This window comes from Coregonus clupeaformis, chromosome 15, assembly GCF_020615455.1.
Source record: "Coregonus clupeaformis isolate EN_2021a chromosome 15, ASM2061545v1, whole genome shotgun sequence".
In the NCBI taxonomy this organism is placed as follows: Eukaryota; Metazoa; Chordata; class Actinopteri; order Salmoniformes; family Salmonidae; genus Coregonus; species Coregonus clupeaformis.
The window spans coordinates 46,498,075-46,522,419 of NC_059206.1; the positions used below are offsets into that span (position 1 = coordinate 46,498,075).

Sequence of the window (24,345 nt, forward strand, 5' to 3'; positions counted from 1 at the left end):
TATATTTTTAAGCTCTAACTAATTTAACCTTTGGTTTTTACTGAGTTTATTTACATTTACATTTTAGTCATTTAGCAGACGCTCTTATCCAGAGCGACTTACAGTTTATAGTGAGTGCATACATTTTTATGGACTTCTTTCTTGGAAAAGCTGCACCGTAAAGCTTTTACCAAATTAGTTTACTGCTGAAAGAGCCTTCAGTTTTGGGACAGAGTGCAATGACGCAAGAAAGTAACACGATTTAGAAAGTGGCAAGTTGGAAGCATTTCACAGGTTCCTATGATGGGAAGTATAGCTCCTATTAGATAGAGTTGTTGTTTAAAGCCAGGCTGACAACTTGACAACACTTCATATTAACCCTACAGTTTAAATCCTGCTTTACATTCTCATTTGAAATACATTGAATGTCAATTAAGAAGTCATATCAAAATTCGACTATATTGCAGATGAATTGTCACAATCACAACAAACACACACACACACACTTTCTGGAGACTTCCTGACTCCTGCCTCTCCAAGCCAAACTCAAACTGCTTGATTGGAACCTCACTTCAGCTCATGTTCTCTGCATTATCTTTTTAACTGATTAAGTGATGAGAGCCACAAGTGCATTGGCTTTGTCAGTCATTTCAGTTCAGTTCATTTCAACCTTCACACCCTCTCTGCCACTCTCTTTGGGACAAATACCAACTTTAGTTCATTTCATATCACATTAGGATTCAGGAATTTCTCTTTCTACCATCTTGTCTCCCTCGCGCCAAAATCCTCTCCTCAGCATTACTAATGCAACAGCCATTAAGAGCGTGCAAATGAGAAGGAATATTGAGAGGCAAGGAGAGATTTCATAATTTATGTTCTGTCTAAAAGCATCTCGTCAGTGGCAAAAATCCATTTACTATCAGAAAGACACCAAGCTCCATTGAACAGCACAAATAAATATCAGAATGATTGAATAGAATCAATACATTTCAGATGCAGTAAGGCAGGGTTTCCAAAACTCGGTCTTCGGGACCCCAAGGGTTTTTGCCCTAGCGCTACACAGCTGATTCAAATAATCAACTAATCAACAAGCTTTGATCATTTGAATCAGCTGTGTGTGCACCTCTTGGGATCCCGAGGACCAAGTTTAGGAAACGCTGCGGTAAGGTTTCCTAAACAAAAGCAGTGATAAAGACATAACATGTCCACCCCTGGTGATGGCAGTCTCAATATTGTACAATATCCTGTACTGCATTTCTCTGTCTCTGTATCTCTCTTCCACTTCCTTTCTAGAGTCAGAGGCCCAAGCTTGTTTAAACCCCCTCATATCTAGCTGACAGTGGCGCAGAAATCTGTCAACATTGGGGAGCCTTGGAGGACATGTGAAGGTCATGAAACCTCCTCCAGCTGATAAGTCTTTCCTCAATGGACCATTACTGTCATCTCTCACAGCCTGAAAGCCCTGCTAACTCTGGAGGTACCTGAGCTGTACCCCAAGCCAGAGGTGGTGGATGGATCAAGGAACGTCTATGAATCTTCATAGAGGGACCATAAATCCAATCCTGCTTGCAGAGCTTATTCTTTGCAAAGTTATAAAGGAAACATTTTCCAAAAGAAAGTTCATGTTCATGTCAGAATACTTTTCGCAAGTTTGGCATGAGAGAATAGTTATTAGTATGGATGGTAGGACTGCACTGCACTGAATTAGTACTGTCTAACCACACAAGCCTTATCTGTGACGGAGATATTATTTTGCCATTATCAGTATTCCCTCTGCATCCACCACAAGTACAAGGATGCTGCTGCTTGACACTCAGATTGTTCCCCTTCACTGGTTCTGCTGAGGAGATGTGACTACAGAACGCTCCTGACTGAAGCCTAAATGCTGGTTTATTGACGTCCTGTCCAGTTTTTCATTTCTGTAGTATCACCAGTGTTATTTATAATAACATCAGCCATTTCACTGGATCCTACAGTATAGGACTATGTACAAATATTTCTCATGAAAATGATTTTTATGGAATTCCACGCCACTTTCTGTGTGGTTGGGGATTTTATGTTGTTATCCGGCTGTAAAATGGGTTATAATATAATAATCTGTTTTGGATGAAACCATCTGCTAAACATATTAATGATGTTAATTGGTTCCCTCTCTCCCAGTTTCAGCTCGTGGCGGATCTGTTCCAGGATAGTAATAAAGACGGCAGCAGCTCCACGTCTTCTTCCAGCAAGTCCTCCAGGATCAACGTGCGCTCGGCCAAACCTACACCTAAAGTCCCCAACAAGGAGCACAGGAAAACCGTGGGCCACCAGGTTAGCATCCTTTCTGACACCATGAGGCCTGAGTTCAATCAGGAGTCTGTCTGTGTCAGTGTCATAGTCCATTTCTTAACAGTGTATTTAACCTTTCATTAGGAAGCAATGACATAACAAGTATTTTTACAATGCTTGGTGGACACCGTCGTTTTTTATAACTTTGCCTTTGCAGTACTTCTTATCCTCCTTTCCTCTGTTTGTGAACTGTAGTTCCGCAGCTCCCTGCATCTTCTCATGGAGACCCTGAATGCCACCACCCCCCACTATGTGCGTTGCATCAAGCCTAATGATGAGAAGGAGGCATTCTCGTGAGTAAATATTTAGTTTCAGTCACCCTGTCTGACACATTTGTGTGGGTGTCTGTGTATGTAGGCAACAGAATACGAGTTTGTGTGTCTTGTCTGTCTCATGTAACTTCTCTGCTCAAATAGCCATTTATATAGCCAACTTTGTTTAGGTTTACTGAAAAACCTTGCCCCTTTTTAGTGTAGGAGATGCTTTTGGGACTTCTGTACCTACTGGTACAGTATTACTGTAAACAAAGAGGCCTCTGTTCTGTGTGTATGTTTGTGTACAGTATGATTAAGCGTCAGAAGCCAACTTCTTATCGTGACTGGCTTCACTAATCAGATCTAGAAGCCTAATATGTGGTCTCCCATTCTTATGAAACATGTGGTACGGTCATAGTGAGGTAATATTTGCTTATGTAACAGAACACTAACAAACATGCATGGAGTCAGGGGAAAAGACAACAAGGAGAGAGTACTGTGGGTGACAGACAAAGAGACACATCACCTGCGTGTGCTGTGTTTGTTTTTTGGTTGCCTAGGCCCTAGCGTAGCCTGAGTTACTGATTCTGTCTCTTGCTGAATAACTCTCTCAAGTACTCTGACTCAATAACAGAGTTTCTCTTGCTCACAGTGGCACAACCATGTTGACTGTTACCAGAAACCCTCGTCCAAAATGAAGACCGTTTTTCAATAAACAATGTTGTCTTGATAAGCAGTGTAGAATGGGACATTTAAACCAGCACACCTATGTTTTAGTTTTTTAGAGGTCGATTAAGGAAGTCTGTCTTGTGTTCTAAGGCTTTTCTACTACAGCACACATTGTAGACGTAGAATGTTTACTTCTGAAAAACAGGACAGGAGGAGAGGTCAGGTCATGTTGGCCTCTTCATGATGCATTCTTTAGCACAAGTGCCTCTTCAAGGTCTCTAAATCTAATGATGTGCCTTGGTCACATGCTGTGGCTGGACTTTAGCAAACATACTGAAGGCTGTATGTAGGGACACAGTCAGTCTGCCCAGGCAGCACCTAGCTGACTAGCATTAACATCCTCTTAATGCTTATGTCTTCTGCTTAATGGAGACGTGTACAATGCTGAAGGGGAAGCTTAAGCTCAGGTAGGGAGAGTGGGATAGTCTTTACCTGTGTCTGTGTATTGTAATTAACCCTCCTAGAATGGTGTGTTTTCATTGTGATGGGGGAACAATTAGGAACTTTGTATACATGTTATTTTGTCCCTCTCTCTGTTGCAGGTTTGACTCTAGGAGAGCTGTGCAGCAACTGAGGGCATGTGGAGTCCTGGAGACCATCCGCATCAGTGCTGCTGGGTACCCATCAAGGTAAGATTGCTTCTCACACACAGAGCACTACCAAAACATGGGTGGGCACGTTCTCTGTTGTGTGCAATAGATAGTGGAAGCAAAGTAATTAATTGTGGTCCTGTGTGGGTCAGTTAGTAGAGCATGGCGCTTGCAACGCCAAGGGGTGTGGGTTCGATTCCCGCTGGGGCCACCCATATAAAACATTTATGCACGCAAGGCTATATGTCGCTTTGGATAAAAACTTCTGCTAAATGGCATATAATAATATTATTATTATTATTATTATATATTGTAATAGAATAGAATGTGGTTGTTATGCCACTTCTGGGTGATGTATGAAAAATGTATGCACTCATAAGTCGCTCTGGATAAGAGCGTCTGCTAAATGACTAAAATGTAAATGTAATGTAATGGGCATGTCACTTTCGTAATTAGTACCGGTGGCCCAGGCCTGGACGGAGGCTCTTCCTCTTTTGTCTGTTTTTATTGCTCTATCATTGAGCTTTCTCGGTCGCCTAAGCAGGGGGGAAATTGAATTCCGTCTCTCCTGAGTTACGTGCTTCCCTGCGGGAGAACAGCAGGAGAGCAATTCACCACTGATCACGAAAACTCTCCTAATAACAATTTGATTCCATTACACAGCATAAAACAGAGACAGAATACTGCGTGAGAAAGTGCAGTCTTACTGTTTCAAGTCTAGAGGACCGACACTAGTCCTGACCTGCTCATGGTCCAAACCCAAAAAAACTAGAGATTAACAATAATCATGCCTTATGTAGCGTGGAAGTGGTAATGACATTTTTTAGATTTTATTTTGTTAAAAATAATACAATGGTTTTCTTTTTCATGAATTAAAACATGCCTGTTTCAGATTTGTGCTGTCTCTGTGTTTGACTTGATTCTCAGCCAGTCCTATGTGATTCCAGGTGGACGTACCCAGACTTCTTCAACAGATACAGAGTCCTCATGAAGAAGTCCGATATGACCGTAGGGGACAAGAAACTGGTGTGTAGGAACCTGCTGGAAACCCTGGTCAAGGTAAGAAAGATTTCAGCCCTAAAGCCCCAAGCAGGATAGGAAAGGAAATGAATGAATAAAAAAGAAAAAAATGTGTCTGAAGAACTCCCTTTCGGATGTTGTTCTTTTCAACAGAGCTCCCTAACTCCTTCAGGTCCATCTTTGCATTATTGAACCTACTGCATGTCTGATCTGATACAGTACTTTTCCAGTATTGAGAGACAACAACCTTGAATGTTTGAACCTGGGGAATGGGGATGTAGAAAGGCAGAGTTTCAGTCCTAATGGAGTAGCAGAGTTTCAGTCCTAATGGAGTAGCAGAGTTTCAGTCCTAATGGAGTAGCAGAGTTTCAGTCCTAATGGAGTAGCAGAGTTGTGTTCACTAGGAACAGTGGAGAATTCAGTATGCACAGTCTGAGAGGTTCTCTTGGCATCTCGCTCCTCTCCATCTCTGTACATGAGCAAGAGAACATGGAGTTTATTCATGTTATTAATACATTATTACTGGAATATCATTTGTATGCGCTTTGGACAGTATGTAATGGAAACCTCGTGTTTGATAACGTCCACTTAACTAACTGCCTTGATGCTCAGTTGATCGAGCTGAAGTTCCATTTAACTGAATTAATGAATGGAAACAAAATGACCAGGTCTTTCTCCCTCACTAGGACCCAGACAAGTTCCAGTTTGGCAAGACCAAGATCTTCTTTAGAGCGGGCCAAGTGGCCTACCTGGAGAAGCTGAGGGCAGACAAGTTCCGCTCCGCCTGCATCAAGATCCAGAAGACAGTGCGAGGCTGGCTGCAGAGGGTCCGCTATCAGAAGATACGCAAGTCTGCCATCACCTTGCAGAGATTTGGCCGCGGTTACATGGCCCGCAGGTGAGAGGAGAAACACACCGTTCTGCTACACTAACAAAGTGTTCCCATGCGGGAACTTCTTGATAAATCACACTACAAGGGTCATGAACCAGTTGTTGTCAATATCGGTGCCAGTGTTGTAACTCCTTTCCCTGTCCTCCTCCCTTTGCTGTCTTTCTCTGTCTGTTTCAGGCTTGCGGAGCATCTGCGTCTAACCCGCACTGCTGTTATTTGTCAGAAGCAGTATCGTATGGTCCGAGAGCGGAGGGACTATCTGAGGGTGAGACAGGCTATTGTCACCATCCAGGCCTTTACCAGGGGCATGTTCACCCGCAGGATCTTCCAGGAGGTACTACAACCACAATACTCTACTTGTTATGTCACTGGTTGACCTTTTCACCTTCTTTATCCAGGATTTTGTATACACTCATTTGTTCCCAATCTCTCACTGTATTAGTGTTGAAACTATCAGTTGTTGAAATTGATTAGATCTCTATCAGGAGTAATGAGTGCCCTGGGATGATGCCTCAGTCTTGGACTCCTGTTTGTTTGACTGGAAAATTGGAGACGAAGTGCTCCGATTTAAAACGGAATGTGATCAGGCGGACCTTGCATAAATGCTGCCTGCTATGGCGCCTTCTCGGATACACTAGATTCCCTTTGGATTGAGAACTCTAGAATTTCCCCCTACTGGGGTTAACTACATATTTACCTCGACTAACCTGTACCCCTGCACGTTGACTCGGTACCGATACCCCCTGTATATAACCTCATTATTGTTATTATTATTATTTTAATTTTTTTACTTTAGTGTATTTAGTAGATACTTAACGCTATTTTCTTAAAACTGCATTGTTGGTTAAGAGTTTGTAAGTAAGCATTTGACGGTAAGGTCTACACCTGTTGTATTCGGCACATGTGACAAATACAATTTGATTTGATTTTGATTTGATATTTCCCATCACATTGTACAGTATAATAAATGGTTCCTTGTCCCTGATCTCTACCTCCCCTCTCCACCTCCCCAGTTCCTTCTGCATCACAAAGCCATGATCATCCAGAAGCATGTCCGAGGCTGGCTCACCAGGAGGAAGTTCAGGCGGGCACGGAACGCCGCCATCACCATCCAGTGTGCCTACCGCCGCATGCGTGCCAAGCGTGAGCTGAAACAGCTGAAGATCGAGGCGAGGTCCGCCCAACATCTGAAGAAGCTCAACACAGGCATGGAGAACAAGATTGTCCAACTGCAGAGGAAAATGGATGACCAGGTACAGTCATAGACACGTTTCTGACCCAGGTCACTTTATGGGAGTACCATAATACAAAGACGGGTCAATGAAAGGCACAATATTCCTTTCTCTTTGCAATCATTTTGGCACCTAATGTTTTTAGCTAGTCTAGACTGTAAGTTATGTTAAAAAGTGATGTGATGTCCAATAGTAGTAACCAGCGCGCTCTCTCTCCTGTCCCACTGTGTAGACCAAAGATCTGAAGACTCAGAATGAGCAGCTGGTGGTGGCCAAAGCCTCCCTGGGCTCAGAGGTGAACAAACTGCAGAAGGAGCTGGAGACAATGCGCAGTCGCCAGGGAGACGGCAGTCAGCTGACCTCTCTAAGGGAGGAGCTGGAGAAGCTGAGGGCGGAGCTCCAGGAAGCACACGCCCACAGGAAGAAGCTTGAGGAGGAGCACAGCAACGAGAAGATGGGACTGGAACAGGTGAGCTGTCAATCACTGAAGGGGAGAAAGTAAATGTTCCTTTTATAAGGCTGTCATTTGGGATTTTGTATGCTGTTCAGTGCCTCAAGATTGGACAGACTGTTTTATAATTAGCAGACAGGTTGCCATCTTTCTCTGTCCATTTAGATCATTCAGAGTTATCTTAGTACTGAACCTTGTATGTTCTCCAAAGCCCTTCTGTTCAATGAATAAAACCTTCTGTTGAAACAACTCCAAAAGATGCTGGTAGCAGCAGTTTTACTGAATTCTTACTCTAAGAATCAAATAAATTCTTAGTCTTATTACTGAACATCAGACTCTCCAACAATCTCATTATGGATTCAACTGTATTGTATCAGTGCTCTCCTGCTGACCTGAAATTGATATCATGTATACATTTTTGTATTGTTTTGACCACCTGACTTAGGAATTAAGAAGATCATTGTTAAGTAAATTGGCCTTGGGCTTTTTCGGTGCCTCAGTGGTAATAAATACAGTGAGGGAAAAAATTATTTGATCCCCTGCTGATTTTGTACGTTTGCCCTCTGACAAAGAAATGATCCGTCTATAATTTTAATGGTAGGTTTATTTGAACAGTGGGAGACAGAATAACAACAAAAAAATCCAGAAAAACGCATGTCAAAAATGTTATGAATTGATTTGCAAGTATTTGACCCCTCTGCAAAACATGACTTAGTACTTGGTGGCAAAACCCTTGTTGGCAATCACAGAGGTCCCATTCCTCTTTGCAGATCTTCTCTAAGACATTAAGGTTTCGAGCCTGACGTTAAGCAACTCGAACCTTCAGCTCCCTCCACATATTTTCTATGGGATTAAGGTCTGGAGACTGGCAAGGCCACTCCAGGACCATAATGTGATTCTTCTTGAGCCACTCCTTTGTTGCCTTGGCCGTGTGTTTTGGGTCATTGTCATGCTGGAATACCCATCCACGACCCATTTTCAATGCCCTGGCTGAGGGAAGGAGGTTCTCACCCAAGATTTGAAGGTACATGGCCCCGTCCATCGTCCCTTTGATGCAGTGAAGTTGTCCTGTCCCCTTAGCAGAAAAACACCCCCAAAGCATAATGTTTCCACCTCCATGTTTGACGGTGGGGATGGTGTTCTTGGGGTCATAGGCAGCATTCCTCCTCCTCCAAACACGGCGAGTTGAGTTGATGCCAAAGAGCTCCGTTTTGGTCTCATCTGACCACAACACTTTCACCCAGTTCTCCTCTGAATCATTCAGATGTTAATTGGCAAACTTCAGACGGGCATGTATATGTGCTTTCTTGAGCAGGGGGACCTTGCGGGCGCTGCAGGATTTCAGTCCTTCACGGCGTAGTGTGTTACCAATTGAATCTGATTGATTGATTGCTTCTGTGGACAGGTGTCTTTTTATACAGGTAACAAGCTGAGATTAGGAGCACTCCCTTTAAGAGTGTGCTCCTAATCTCAGCTCGTTACCTGTATAAAAGACACCTGGGAGCCAGAAATCTTTCTGATTGAGAGGGGGTCAAATACTTATTTCCCTCATTAAAATGGAAATCAATTTATAACATTTTTGACATGTGTTTTTCTGGATTTTTTTGTTGTTATTCTCTCTCACTGTTCAAATAAACCTACCATTAAAATGATAGACTGATCATTTCTTTGTCAGTGGGCAAACATACAAAATCAGCAGGGGATCAAATACTTTTTTCTCTCACTGTTACCCCTCTTTGCCCCTTTGATTCTCTCCCAAGTCAGCCAATTTGTAACAATGCAGGAATTGTCCCTGGCTCTCTAGCACCGTCTGACATCACTATGAGAGCCTCACACGCAGGATCTACAGAGTTATAGTCACTTAAAGAGAAACAGAGAAACAAAACAACTAAATAGACCTTTTGCTCACTTATAGAGAGTAAGTAGCATCTATCGTCTGAAGTAGCAAATGAAAATGGATAAAAGAAAATGCATTGCTCTTGAATGGCCACCATGCTCTTTCTGATGTCTCAATGTCTTTCATTAATGCGCTTGTTCTTTTTTCTTAGAGAGTGGAGGAGCTAGAGAGGGAGAATGCCATGCTGAAGAGTGAAAAGGAGAAGATGAACCAAAGGATTCTGCACCACTCCAAGAGTACAGAAGGTAAGTGCTTTTTAGATCTCATACACCACTAAGATGTAAACAATAGGATTACTACAGTGATTAGTTGATGTATAGGAGTGGTTGAAGGTGAAACTGTAGTCACAGTGAGCTTTGCAATCTGCCTGACCTGCCCTGAGGCGAGGGACGGCTCGTTTCCCCACACAAAAGGGGTTTCTGTGTGGAAGTAGGACGAGAGAGGCAGAAACCGCATCAAGTTACACAGCAGCAGCAATGTGAGACTTTTTTTAATTATTTTTTTTACCTGAGACTGAAGTCAGCCATTGTTTAGTATTGGGTTCACGTGGGAAAGTGAAACATATTCGTTTTGAACTATGTACCTGTATGTGTGCTAAACATAAATCAATCAATTTGTTAAATCCATTCGTCAATGGACTTCTTTGTCAATAAGAAGTCACTTATAGTTTACATCATAATCTCTGAACATTACCACTGCCCTTCTAAATGCCATGTGCAATACTTCAAACGGGATGTTTAATCACAGAGCAGTTCAAAGGAAATCATTTTACATAAAATATCACACCAGCCATGACCCACATTTGACTTACTGAACACTGTATCTACTCTTTTCTGGTGGAAATTGAAGTAGATATTGAAGTGTTGTCGCCTTAATATTGGCCAAATCTGCTCTCTTTATCTGCAGTGTTACTGTAGGGTTCTCTCGGGTCCCCTTGGGATGAGCGACAGCACTATGAACTGTAACATTACTGTGCTTTTTATTTTCTACTGCCGGTTAGAGCAGCATGTTGTCCAGGCTGGTGTAAAAGCCCACGTTTTTGGAGCTAGGGATATTACACACCAGAGAACCCCTATTATTTATGTATTACATTAACATTACAGTAGCAACATACTATGATCCCAGTGATTCTGCCTTCATATTCAATCCCTTGTAATAACAGAGTATGATATGGTCCTCTTAGGAACCTTGGGGATGAAAAGAGCCAATAAACGAGTTATCAGGCCGTCCACCGCAGTATATAAAGATGATATATAAATGCAAATAATGCATTAAAGGGTTGGTTTCAAGAGGGAGTGGGGGAGAACGATCATGTTTTCATCCTCCCTAGGACCAGGAGTTTTTCCAAGAGTAAAAAAACAACAACATATGACCTGGTAAAATATCTGGTCCCATCATAGCATATATAAAACTGTTTTTACAGCTGATTTATTACTATGTCATAACCAGAGTTTTACCTGGTGTGGTTAGCCTACCAGATCACGAAAAACAATTCCCCCCCACCACTTTGGGACCTGTGGTGCCACCTCTGAAATCACCACAAAATGTTACAAATGAAACAGTAATTTCATACAAATAGAATATATTATCTCAACATTTTGACTTGCGTAGTTTCACCTGCGTATCTCAAAATGTTGACTTACATATCTAAACATTTTGAGATAGTAGGCCTATAAAAACATATACAGTGAGGGAAAAAAGTATTTGATCCCCTGCTGATTTTGTACGTTTGCCCACTGACAAAGAAATGATCAGTCTATAATTTTAATGGTAGGTTTATTTGAACAGTGAGAGACAGAATAACAACAAAGAAATCCAGAAAAACGCATGTCAAAAATGTTATAAATTGATTTGCATTTTAATGAGGGAAATAAGTATTTGACCCCTCTGCAAAACATGACTTAGTACTTGGTGGCAAAACCCTAGTTGGCAATCACAGAGAGTTAGTGGTAATGCAGCGCAGCTGGCAGTAGTGAGAGCCGGCAGAGCAGGGACAGGTGGAGCTAGTTAGGCTGAGTAGAGAGAGTGGTGAGCAGAGTGGAAAGAAAATAAGGTGGTAACCCGGTGGGTGAGAGGCTCATGACAAACCCCCCAAGGGACGGCCCCAGAAGTCCCAAGAGCAACATCCACGCCGGGCGGGAGGAGGGAGCGGAGGAGGGCTAGGAACTCCTCCGAACGGTCGTGAGCGTCCTCATCCTCGGAGGAAGCCGGAGGGCCGTGGTCGGGGAGATGGGACAGGTCCCGAGACCGGATCAGGGCACAGGACAGGAAGCGGAGCGGGCAGGACGGTTAGAGACCCCTCTGGGGCGGCCCCTACGGATTGCAGGTTGATCAGGATGCCGTTGGTGAAAGCGGTGATGAGAGTCCTATCCACAATCCGACTAGCTGGCACCCAGGTCCTTTCCTCAGGTCCATGGCCCTCCCAGTCAATGAGGTACTGGAGACCCCTACCCCTCCGTCTGGACCGAAGCAGGCGGCGGACGGTGTAAACCAGACCACCTTCGACGAGCCGTGGAGGAGGAGGACAAGGCGCAGCAGGGACCAGCGGACTCCTGGGCACAGGCAGGGGCTGCAGCAATCCGGCTGGGGGCTGGCAGGGCCCGACTTGTGTTGGTTGCAGATGGGGCAGGCTTGGGACGAATTCCCGTACATCCTTCCTCAGAGAGGGCCACCAGAACCTCTGGGCGAGCAGGTTGTAAGTGCGGGTGGAGCCAGGGGTGACAAGCTAGGCGGGAGTCATGTCCCCACTGAACGACCTGGGACCTCAGGTCTTCGGGGACAAAAGGCGGTCAGCTGGGCAAGTGCTGGGACCTGGCTGGTTACGGAGAGCCTCCAGCACCTGTTCCTCAACAGCCCAGGTCAGAGCTGCAACGATGCAGGGACTTGGCAGAATCGACACAGGGTCCTTGGAGGGGTCAGGAGCGGAGTTAGTAGGTACTGGCCGAGGGGGTAGTGCGCGGCAAGCAGGCAGGTTCGGTGGCAGTCCTCTCCCCACTCCCTGATCACCCCGGTCACCCAGTCGAGCTGAGGGTTGTGCCGGCGGAGCCATGGGTAACCCAGGATGAGGGTTGGCCTGGAGAGGGGAGCAGGTGAAACTGGATAGTTTCTTGATGGTTTCCGGACAGACCCATCGAGACCGGGGGCCGTGACATGAGTGACCGATCCGAGTAAGTGTCCGTCCAGTGCCCGGGCAGGAATAGGAGGTGTCAAACGGAGGTTCTCCAGTCCCAGTTGGCGTGCCAGCTTGATGTCCATTATGTTGGCTTCGGCGCCAGAATCCACCAGAGCAGCCAGGGTGTGAGTTGAGTCAGGGAGGCGGAGGTGAACTTGCAGCAGGGGGTTTGCGGTCGGGAGGACTGGATGGTCATTGAACTCAACCGGACTCCCCCTATGCCCGGTGAGCTTGGCCCTTTAAAGGGCAGGTTACCACACGATGTCCATCACCTCCACAATAGAGGCAGAGGTTTGAGGTGAAGCGTCGCTGGCGCTCTGCAGGAGTGAGAGAGGCTCGCCCAATCTCCATAGGCTCAGACTGATCAAGCTGACCTGGGTGAGTGGCAGTAGATGACAGGAACCCAGTCGGATCTCTCCGAATGCCGGTAGTAGGTGGACCTTGGCGCCCCCCTCTCACGCACGGGTCTGTATCCTACTGTCGATCCTGACAGTCAGTGCGATGGCTTCATCAAGAGTGGAAGGCAGTTCCTGGGAGACCAACTCGTCCTTGATATAGTCAGCCAAACTATGGAAGAACGCGTCCACCAACGATGGTGTGTTCCAAGAACTTCGTCTAGCCAGGGTTCGGAAGTCGATGGAATGGTCTGCGACTGTACGTCTGCCTTGTCGAATACTGAACAGTTCACGAGACGCCTCTGCGGTTGGTGAATCCAGGTCAAACACCTTCAGCATCTCCTCAGCAAACAGGTCGAAGGTTGCACATGGGGTTTGACGTTCGAACTCTGCTGTTCCCCAGAGTCGAGCTCGGCCCGTCAGGTGAGTGATGGCATACCCAACCTTAGCCCCCTCCGTGGCGAAGGTCCTTGGCTGCAAGGAGAACTGAAGTCGGCAGCTAGTCAGGAATGGCCGGACCTGGGTTGAATCGCCGTTGAACCGCTCGGGGTTTCCAATCTTGGGTTCCGAGCAGCGGCTGCAATGACCGGGGCAGGTAACTCGGGGGCAGGGCTGGTGGGCAGACTGGCTGGGGTCAGGTTGGTGAGGAGTTGAATGATCATGGCGAGTTGTTGTTGCTGCTGCTGGGACTGCTGCTGGTGCTGCTGGAACTGCTGATGCTGTTGGTAGCCGGCCTGAAGCAGAGAGGGTGATGTCGCCGCTCATGCGGCCTAGCTCTCTCTCTCAGTGTGTTCCAGGCGTAGCATGGCGGTGGGTTGCTCAGGTTCTTCGGTTTCCATGTCGGGGGAAGTGTGCGCTGGGTCCATGATGGTCAGATCGTACTGTCACGGTTCAGACAGACGACAAGAGGACCACAATTGCGTCACACCAGAAAGTTTATTTAAACTTAAGGGGAAAGGGATGTAGGGAGTGAGTGAAGGCTCCAGGGGTTATCCCCGTCCGATGTGCTGGGTCTGTGCCTCCCCCAGTGGCAGCGATCGTCCGATGACGCGGTGGTTGGTGGTCCAGAAGTCCTGGGGGAGGAAACACAGACACAACGAGGCGGAATGAAACCAGGCAGCAGTACAGTTCAAGGGAAATCCAAAATACGTAGTAGCAAGGCAGAAGGCTGGTCAGAGTTACCGGGATTGAAGAGTAGTCAGGAGTCGTAATGGCAGAAGCAGGTCTGGATCTCCTGAGGCAGAAGAGTATCCAAAAACCAGGCAGGTCGGGGGTCACAAAACCAGGGTGAGCCAGAGCGCGAGCAAACAGGTTCGGGTGTGAGCTTTGCAGGCGATCTGACAAAGGAGAGCTGAAAGACAGGGCTATAAATACTGGGGAGAGGTTAGTGGGTAATGCAGCGCAGCTGGCAGAGTAATTAGAGCCGAGCAGAGCAGGGACAGGTGGAGCTAGTTAGGCTGAGTGAGAGTGGTGAGCAGAGAAGAAAAGGTGGAAGAAAATAAGGTGGTAACCCGGTGGAGTGGGGGGCTCCGGGGCAGTCAGACGTTTCTTGTAGATGGCCACCAGGTTTGCACACATCTCAGGAGGGATTTTGTCCCACTCCTCTTTGCAGATCTTCTCCAAGTCATTAAGGTTTCGAGGCTGACGTTTGGCAACTCGAACCTTCAGCTCCCTCCACAGATTTTCTATGGGATTAAGGTCTGGAGACTGGCTAGGCCACTCCAGGACCTTAATGTGCTTCTTCTTGAGCCACTCCTTTGTTGCCTTGGCCGTGTGTTTTGGGTCATTGTCATGCTGGAATACTCATCCACGACCCATTTTCAATGGCCTGGCTGAGGGAAGGAGGTTCTCACCAAAGATTTGACGGTACATGGCCCCGTCCATCGTCCCTTTAATGCGGTGAAGTTGTCCTGTCCCCTTAGCAGAAAAACACCCCCAAAGCATAATGTTTCCACCTCCATGTTTGACGGTGGGGATGGTGTACTTGGGGTCATAGGCAGCATTCCTCCTCCTCCAAACACGGCGAGTTGAGTTGATGCCAAAGAGCTCCATTTTGGTCGCATCTGACCACAACACTTTCACCCAGTTCTCCTCTGAATCATTCTGATGTTCATTGGCAAACTTCAGACGGGCCTGTATATGTGCTTTCTTGAGCAGGGGGACCTTGCGGGCGCTGCAGGATTTCAGTCCTTCACAGTGTAGTGTGTTACCAATTGTTTTCTTGGTGACTATGGTCCCAGCTGCCTTGAGATCATTGACAAGATCCTCCCATGTAGTTCTGGGCTGATTCCTCTCCGTTCTCATGATCATTACAACTCCACAAGGTGAGATCTTGCATGGAGCCCCATGCCGAGGGAGATTGACTGTTCTTTTGTGTTCCTTCCATTTGCAAATAATCGCACCAACTGTTGTCACCTTCTCACCAAGCTGCTTGGCGATGGTCTTGTAGCCCATTCCAGCCTTGTGTAGGTCTACAATCTTGTCCCTGACATCCTTGGAGAGCTCTTTGGTCTTGGCCATGGTGGAGAGTTTGGAATCTGATTGATTGATTGCTTCTGTGGACAGGTGTCTTTTATACAGGTAACAAGGTGAGATTAGGAGCACTCCCTTTAAGAGTGTGCTCATAATCTCAGCTCGTTACCTGTATAAAAGACACCTGGGAGCCAGAAATCTTTCTGATTGAGAGGGGGTCAAATACTTATTTCCCTCATTAAAATGCAAATCAATTTATAACATTTTTGACATGCGTTTTTCTGGATTATTTTGTTGTTATTCTGTCTCTCACTGTTCAAATAAACCTACCATTAAAATTATAGAGTGATCATTTCTTTGTCAGTGGGCAAATGTACAAAATCAGCAGGGGATCAAATACTTTTTTCCCTCACTGTATATACAGTACCAGTCAAGGGTTTGGACACACCTACTCATTCAAGGGTTTTTCTTTATTTTTACTATTTTCTACATTGTAGAATAATAGTGAAGACATCAAAACTATGAAATAACACATATGCAATCATGTAGTAACCAAACAAGTATTCAACAAATCAAAATATATTTTACAGTGGCTTGCGAAAGTATTCTCCCCCTTGGCATTTTTCCTATTTTGTTGCCTTACAACCTGGAATAAAAAATAAAAAATGGGGGGTTTGTATCATTTGATTTACACAACATGCCTACCACTTTGAAGATGTAAAATATTTTTTTGTGTGAAACAAACAAGAAATAAGACAAAAAAACTGACAACTTGAGCGTGCATAACTATTCACCCCCCCAAAGTCAATACTTTGTAGAGCCACCTTTTGCAGCAATTACAGCTGCAAGTCTCTTGGGGTATGTCTCTATAAGCGTTGCACATCTAGCCACTGGGATTTTTGCCCATTCTTCAAGGCAAAACTGCTCCAGCTCCTTCAAGTTGGATGGGTTCCGCTGGTGTACAGCAATCTTTAAGTCATACCACAGATTCTCAATTGGATTGAGGTCTGGGCTTTGACTAGGCCATTCCAAGACATTTAAATGTTTCCCCTTAAACCACTCGAGTGTTGCTTTAGCAGTATGCTTAGGGTCATTGTCCTGCTGGAAGGTGAACCTCGTTCCCAGTCTCAAATCTCTGGAAGACAAACAGGTTTCCCTCAAGAATTTCCCTGTATTTAGCGCCATCCATCATTCGTTCAATTCTGACCAGTTTCCCAGTCCCTGCCGATGGAAAAACATCCCCACAGCATGATGCTGCCACCACCATGGTGTTCTCGGGGTGATGAGAGGTGTTGGGTTTGCGCCAGACATAGCGTTTTCCTTGATGGCCAAAAAGCTCAATTTTAGTCTCATCTGACCAGAGTACCTTCTTCCATATGTTTGGGGAGTCTCCCACATGCCATTTGGCAAACACCAAACGTGTTTGCTTATTTTTTTCTTTAAGAAATTCAATTTTTCTGGCCACTCTTCCGTAAAGCCCAGCTCTGTGGAGTGTACGGCTTAAAGTGGTCCTATGGACAGATACTCCAATTTCCGCTGCGGAGCTTTGCAGCTCCTTTAGGGTTATCTTTGGTCTCTTTGTTGCCTCTCTGATTAATGCCCTCCTTGCCTGGTCCATGAGTTTTGGTGGGTGGCCCTCTCTTGGCAGGTTTGTTGTGGTGCCATATTCTTTCCATTTTTTAATAATGGATTTAATGGTGCTCCGTGGGATGTTCAAAGTTTCGGATATTTTTTTATAACCCAACCCTGATCTGTACTTCTCCACAACTTTGTCCCTGACCTGTTTGGAGAGCTCCTTGGTCTTCATGGTGGTGCCCCTTGCTTAGTGGTGTTGCAGACTCTGGGGCCTTTCAGAACAGGTGTGTATATATACTGAGATCATGTGACAGATCATGTGACACTTAGATTGAACACAGGTGGACTTTATTTAAGTAATTATGTGACTTCTGAAGGTAATTGGTTGCACCAGATCTTATTTAGCGGCTTCATAGCAAAGGGGGTGAATACATATGCACGCACCACTTTTCCGTTATTTTATTTTTTTCATTTTTTTTCATTTCACGTCACCAATTTGGACTATTTTGTGGATGTCCATTACATGAAATCCAAATAAAAATCCATTTAAATTACAGGTTGTAATGCAACAAAATAGGAAAAACGGTATATTTGAGATTCTTCAAATAGCCACCATTTGTGTTGATGACAGCTTTGCGCACGCTTGGCATTCTCTCAACCAGCTTCGCCTGGAATGCTTTTCCAACAGTCTTGAAGGAGTTCCCACATATGCTTAGCACTTGTTGGCTGCTTTTCCTTCACTCTGTTGTCCGACTCATCCCAAAACATTTCAATTGGGTTGAGGTCGGGGGGATTGTGGAGGACAGGTCATCTGATGCAGCACTCCATCACTCTCCTTCTTGGTAAAATAGCCCTTACACAGCCTGGAGGTGTGTTGGGTAATTGTCCTGTTGAAAAACAAATGATAGTCCCACTAAGCCCAAACCAGATGGGACTGCGAATCGCTGCAGAATGCTGTGGTAGCCATGCTGGTTAAGTGTGCCTTGAATTCTAAATAAATCACAGTGTCACCAGCAAAGCACCCCTACACCATAACACCACATCCTCCATGCTTTACGGTGGGAACTACACATGCAGAGATAATCCATTCACCCACACCGCGTCTTACAAAGACACAGCGGTTGGAACAAAAAATCTCCAATTTGGACTCCAGACCAAAGGACAAATTTCCACTGTCCATTGCTCGTGTTTATTGGCCCAAGCAGGTCTCTTCTTATTGGTGTCCTTTAGTAGTGGTTTCTTTGCAGGAATTCAATCATGAAGGCCTGATTCACACAGTCCCCTCTGAACAGTTGATGTTGAGATGTCTGTTACTTGAACTCTGTGAAGCATTTACTTGGGCTGCAATTTCTGAGGCTGGTAACTCTAATGAACTTATCCTCTACAGCATAGGTAACTCTGGGTCTTCCATTCCTGTGGCAGTCCTCATGAGAGCCAGTTTCATCATAGCGCTTGATGGTTTTTGCGACTGCACTTGAAGAAACTTTCAAAGTTCTTGAAATGTTCCGTATTGACTGACCTTCATGTCTTAAAGTAATGATGGACTGTCATTTCTCTTTGCTTATTTGAGCTGTTCTTGCCATAATATGGACTTGGTCTTTTACCAAATAGGGCTATATTCTGTATACCCCCCTACCTTGTCACAACACAACTGATTGGCTAAAACACATTAACTTAAATTCCACAAATTAACTTTTAAGAAGGCACACCTGTTAATTGAAATGCATTCCAGGTGACTACCTCATGAAGCTGGTTGAGAGAATGCCAAGAGTGTGCAAAGCTGTCAAGGCAAAGAGTGGCTATTTGAAGAATCTCAAATATAAAATATATTTTGATTTGTTTAACACTTTTTTGGTTACTAAATTATTCCATATGTGTTATTTCATAGTTTTGATATCTTCACTATTATTCTACAATGTAAAAAATTAAGAAAAACCCTTGAATGAGTAGGTGTGTCCAAACCTTTGACTGGTAGTGTATATATATCGTTGCGCGAATGGGCTTCCATAGTTTTTCTTGGCTCATTGTAGCTGGCAGGCTGCAGCTACTGCGACAATTTCAGAATGTAACAGGATGTTAACTGCAGTTTCAGGTAAAAACTCAATAAAACAAGTCTCAAATATAAGTCTATACATTTCAGATGTTTCAAAAACATTGCTCTTCTATTACTATTTATACAGTAGGAGTGTTAAGCTCAACTAGGTACACTGCCCTGCTCAGAGGGGGGCAACTGTCAGGCGAGTGTACGTGAATACTGTATCTCTTTTCTAGTGTAAAACCAGAGGTAGCGCTCGAGATGTGATAATTTCGCAAGTTTACGTAATAGTATTGTCTCTCAAAAATATATGCTTCTCGAACCTCTCAAGAATGTCCCTTTGCTATCGTCAATGTGAAAACGATCAAAGATAGAAAAGTTATTTGGAATCATGACAATACAATAACCTATCCCTCAAATTCATATATGAAATGGTGATGACACCAAGTTGCTATTCCAAATAACTTTAGGTCTTAATAAAATAAATATGACATCAAAGACTAGCAGATAGATATTCAGTACCTGTAATGAAGAATACTGTATGTAACTTAGTGATGGCTTGTTTTCTAGTCACTCAAATGGGGGCTCATCTACAGGACAGTAATTGAGTAATAGTAAAAGTGGAGACTCATGAAAGTGATTGATGTGGACTGGTCGTGTGTGTGTGTGCTTCAGACCAGGAGAGCAGTGCGTCCCAGAGTGTGGGTCGGGTCCAGGCAGAGCTGGATGAGGAGAGGCAGCGCTACCAGAATCTTCTTAGGGAGTTCTCCAGACTGGAGCAGAGATATGACAACCTACAGGAGGCCAAGGTGTGTGGGTGTGGGTGTGTGTGCACATTTGCATATAGGTGTCCTATGCCAAGCCAGATGTCCAATGGTTCCCTGTCTCCTCTACCCTTCAGTTTCAGCCTGGCCACAGGAGGAACAATTCTAACCAGAGCAGCCTGGAGTCTGACTCCAATTATCCCTCCGTCTCTACCTCGGAGGTGGGAGACACTGACGATGCCATCCAGCTCGTAGAGGTAAGACCCCCTTAACCAGGATTAACTAGTTTTATACAGCCTTATACAGTCTAACACAGGCTTACTGTGCCCAGCTGTACATAGTTGCTTGGACTAGATTCTGACCTGACATTGTCCCCCTGCAGGAGATGGGAGTGGAGAAGGCAGCGATGGACATCGGTGTGTTCATGAAGCTGCAGAAGCGTGTTAGAGAGCTGGAACAGGAGAGGAAGAGACTGCAAGTCAACCTGGAAAAGATGGAGGACCAGGCTAAGCGCAAGGTGGGCCCATGTCTCAGTCCAGTGTTATGCTCTTGCTTGTTTTTGTATCCTTCTTAAAGACCTACACAGACGTTTCTCCCATTACTGCAGGTAGAGGTTTTGATCTTAACAAGTTGTTTTCTTGAATACCTTTAAGTTTAAGATCAGGACCGTGATCCTCAAGCTGCTTGCCTCTGTTTTATCGACCCAAAGTGGAATATTTACTATTAACTGTCTCTCTTAGGGCATTGAGCCAAAGACAACGTCAGCGCAAGAGAGTGCGGACCTGGCCTACAACAGTCTCAAGGTACAGATCCATCCACCCCCACACAGATACACAAACTAACATGCATACACACAGACAAACACGGTGTACAGTACTATTCAGCAGTGGGATGTCTCTATTTGTGGTGTTCGATGTCTTCTTCACTCTGTCTGTTCTGGTGTCTTTGGCCGTCCTGCCTTTGAAACTGTGGGTGTAAAACATTCCCTACACCACCGCCACCAGCCTGTACCAATGACACCAGGCAGGATGGGGCCATGGACTCATAATGCTTACGCTAAATCTTGACTCTGCCATCAGCATGACGCAACAGGAACCGGGATTCGTTGGACCAGGCAATGTTTTTCCACTCCTCAATTGTCCAGTTTCTTCTTGTTTTTAGCTGATAGGAGAGGAACCCGGTGTGGTCGTCTGCTGCAATAGCCCATCTGTGACAAGGATCGACGAGTTGTGCGTACCGTTATTTGCCTGTTTGTGGCCCGCCTGTTAGCTTGCACGATTCTTGCCATTCTCCTTCGACCTCTCATCAACTAACTGTTTTTGCCCACAAGACTGCCGCTGACTGGACGTTTTTTGTTTTTTTGCACCATTTTTGGTAAACCCTAGACACTGTCGTGTGTGAAAATGACTTTTTAGTTAAGTTTCCTTATTCTTTAAGATGCCAAACGTAGCATGGTTCATCATGGTAACGTCTTTGATGACCCTAACAAGTTTCAAGTTGATATGCCATTGTAGGGTGGATTTCCAAAGGATTTAAATGGACACGTAAAATCAGATTTCCTGATTTGTCAATAACTCAGTCATCTCTTAACCAATCCCTTTTCTCAAACTAAGTTAAGAGATGTATCATGGGCCTACATACCGAATTTTGTGTTATTTGGACTTATGGTTCATGAGAATAATTTTTCCTAAATGTCCAAGATGGAGGAAATGTATTCTGACGGACCTTATGGGTCCTTGAGGCAAATTTGTTCAGCATGAGGTAAAACACCTACATACCTACAACGTTTCAAGTCACTAGGTCAAACAGAGTGGTGGATATGAGGGTTTAAGTGAGACTGCTAATAACAGCGAAAGGCCAATTTGTGGGCGCCATTCTTTTTCACCAAGTTACTAATTGCCTCTAGTTTCTGTGGGCCAAATGAGAAAAAAAGTTACCAATCTATGCTTGAGTTATTTGACCATGTTAAAAAATACAAAATAAGAATTAAGACTAACAGTAGGCATTCACAGCTGTGAAGCCCTAAAAATCGATTTCTGCTCATTGGCCCATCTCTATGGGGCTTGCTTCTTGAGAGAGAGAGAGAGAGAGAGAGAGAGAGAGAGAGAGAGAGAGAGAGAGAGAGAGAGAGAGAGAGAGAGAGAGAGAGAGAGAGAGAGAGAGAGAGAGAGAGAGAGAGAGAGAGAGAGAGAGAGAGAGAGAGAGAGAGAGAGAGAGAGAGAGAGAGAGAGAGAGTAGATAGAGAGAGAAGAGGAGAGAATGTTAAGAGAGAGAGAGAGAGAGGTGGCTTTTAGCTACTTGCCATAGCTAAATACTGTAGCTACTTGCCATAGCTAAAATGAAAATCAACTACAAATAGTTTTGATGTCTCTACAAAGATTTACTTACTAAGCTACTCCCAATGTGGTAACGATCATATCTTACTCTGCTCTATATTACTTTATTCCTTGTATTGGTATAATTACTGTCATTCTTCCTTACATTGAGACTTGGCATTTCACTACTTTTATTACCAACGATTACCAAAGCTCAATTTTAGATTGCCAATAAATATATTTGTACTTTGGCCTTGTTTTTCCACAGAGACAGGAGCTGGAATCTGAGAACAAGAAGCTGAAGAATGACCTGAACGAGCTGAGGAAGGCCATTGCTGACCGCGCCTCCAAGAACAGCTCCTCCAATGAGCTTCAGGACGGCTACAACCTGCTGCTGGGCCAGCTCAAGGCAGCCAATGAGGAGCTGGATGTGCGTAAGGAGGAGGTCCTCATCCTCAGGACTCAGATTGTCACTGCAGCCCAGCAGAAAGAGAAGGAGACAACCAATCACATCGTAAGTCACCAAACTGGGAGCTGAAAGTTGACATGGCTTTTGGTGTCCAATGGGAAGTGTTGATAATCCAGTTTATATGGCCCTGTTTGTTAATCAAAAGGTTATCTACAGACACATTAAACTGGTACCAGGGACCTTCAAATTAGTCTTGTGAGGCTTGCGTTCTAGGGCAAAACGGAGAACACCATCATGTTCGTGAGTCTCAGCTTTCCACAGAGGGGTCATATTAGTGTGTGGCCCAAACCGTTTGGACGCTACAGACGTTTTCGTGAGAAGAACGATTTTCATGGTCTGACAAACACCACTCTACCTCTGCCACCGTTCACCGCAGATGCGGAAGGGCGATATCGGCGGATGTGGTGGATTGAGACGCAGCCCATGCAAAAATAGCACATATCTCTAGCTTAAGCGAATAGATTTTGCTGGGGATTTTTTTATTATGTTGATTAGATTTCCGCTGGGGCGCGACCATTGTAGGCCAAAGGTTGAAGGAATGTTCTACAGCTTGTCTCCACGACTCCACAGCAAGTTGTTAGTGGCCCTAGTTATGGAAATTGCCCAGATATATCTTTTTTTTTATTGCAAATAAGCAATAAAGTAGCCTTTTATCGAACCAGGAAGTCATTTGTTAGAATGATGAGATTACTACAGCTTCCATGGTGCTTTGCGTCTAAGCTCAATATAGTAACAATAGCAGAACTAACGATACACAACCGCAATACCCACAATAGCACTATATGAAATTATGCCATATAAAAACATTATCTAGCAGGCGCCAAACACTTACTCTGTTGTCATCTGTTCTCTTGGCCACAGGCAGATTTTTTTTCTTGAGCGGATGGTCAGGGTGCCGGAACATATTACAAATAATTTGTAGAATGTAAATTGACTGCAAGATGCACAAACAGATATGTTTAAATAAATATTTTGATAATAATTTCACACCTTGCTTATTACATTTGTATACACTCTTAGAAAAAAGGGTTCTGCGGCTGTCCCCATAGGAGAACACTTTTTGGTTTCAGGTAGAACCCTTTTTGGTTCCAGGTAGAACTCTTTTGGGATCCATGTAGAACCCTCTGTGGAAAGGGTTCTACATTTCTAAGAGTGTGCGATCACATACAGTATCTCTCTATTATGCATGGGAATACTTTGCAACAGATTTCCAAAATGTAAATCACTTGGCGCTGATTTGCTGGTGTTTTTACGGTCTTATGTCGAACAATAAATAAATGTTGGTTTTGTTCAGAAAACTTGGGGTTCCAAATAAACTCACCCGCGGGCCGCCAGTTGAGGAATCCTGCTATAGGTTATTTGACAGTAGTAACGATAGAAGCTCTCTGACTGACACAGAACTACAGTCTCATGACAGTTTAACTAGAAACACCCAGTTTTTCAAATTCCTTACGTTCGGGGGTGTGACAAGCGGAGACCAGGAAATCAACCTCACTCCTCCCTAAAGCTCGTTGTAGTTTTCAAAAAACACGTGATTACCCCCAAATACGTCACTGAGGCTAAAATCTGGAAAATAGCTTTTGATCTACAGAACGCATTTGGAAGCTGTTTTCACAGTCCTACATGTTCGTAACGTGATCTTGACAGCTATTTTGAGGTTTTAAAAAATCCAGTACGTTCCTTTAAGGATGTTTGTGACTCGTGGGTTGAAGGGCAACATGATTATTATCATTATGCAGCGCAATTGAATTGAGTCAAATCAGTCAGGGATGA

General features: G+C 44.6%; 1 protein-coding gene across 2 annotated transcripts in view; it reads left to right on the top strand.

Moving 5' to 3' along the window:
• The window catches only part of myo5b (myosin VB), a 90,574-nt gene that overhangs the window by 57,409 nt on the left and 8,820 nt on the right, over nt 1-24,345 (top strand). For both annotated transcript variants that reach the window (XM_041897826.2, XM_041897825.2), the window contains exons 15-28: nt 2,140-2,292; nt 2,506-2,603; nt 3,836-3,922; nt 4,831-4,942; nt 5,590-5,801; nt 5,973-6,129; nt 6,809-7,048; nt 7,260-7,496; nt 9,527-9,620; nt 19,700-19,833; nt 19,926-20,045; nt 20,171-20,305; nt 20,529-20,591; nt 22,372-22,617. In XM_041897826.2, the coding sequence (XP_041753760.2) occupies nt 2,140-2,292; nt 2,506-2,603; nt 3,836-3,922; nt 4,831-4,942; nt 5,590-5,801; nt 5,973-6,129; nt 6,809-7,048; nt 7,260-7,496; nt 9,527-9,620; nt 19,700-19,833; nt 19,926-20,045; nt 20,171-20,305; nt 20,529-20,591; nt 22,372-22,617 (2,088 nt within the window). The remainder of the gene's footprint in view (nt 1-2,139; nt 2,293-2,505; nt 2,604-3,835; nt 3,923-4,830; nt 4,943-5,589; nt 5,802-5,972; nt 6,130-6,808; nt 7,049-7,259; nt 7,497-9,526; nt 9,621-19,699; nt 19,834-19,925; nt 20,046-20,170; nt 20,306-20,528; nt 20,592-22,371; nt 22,618-24,345) is intronic.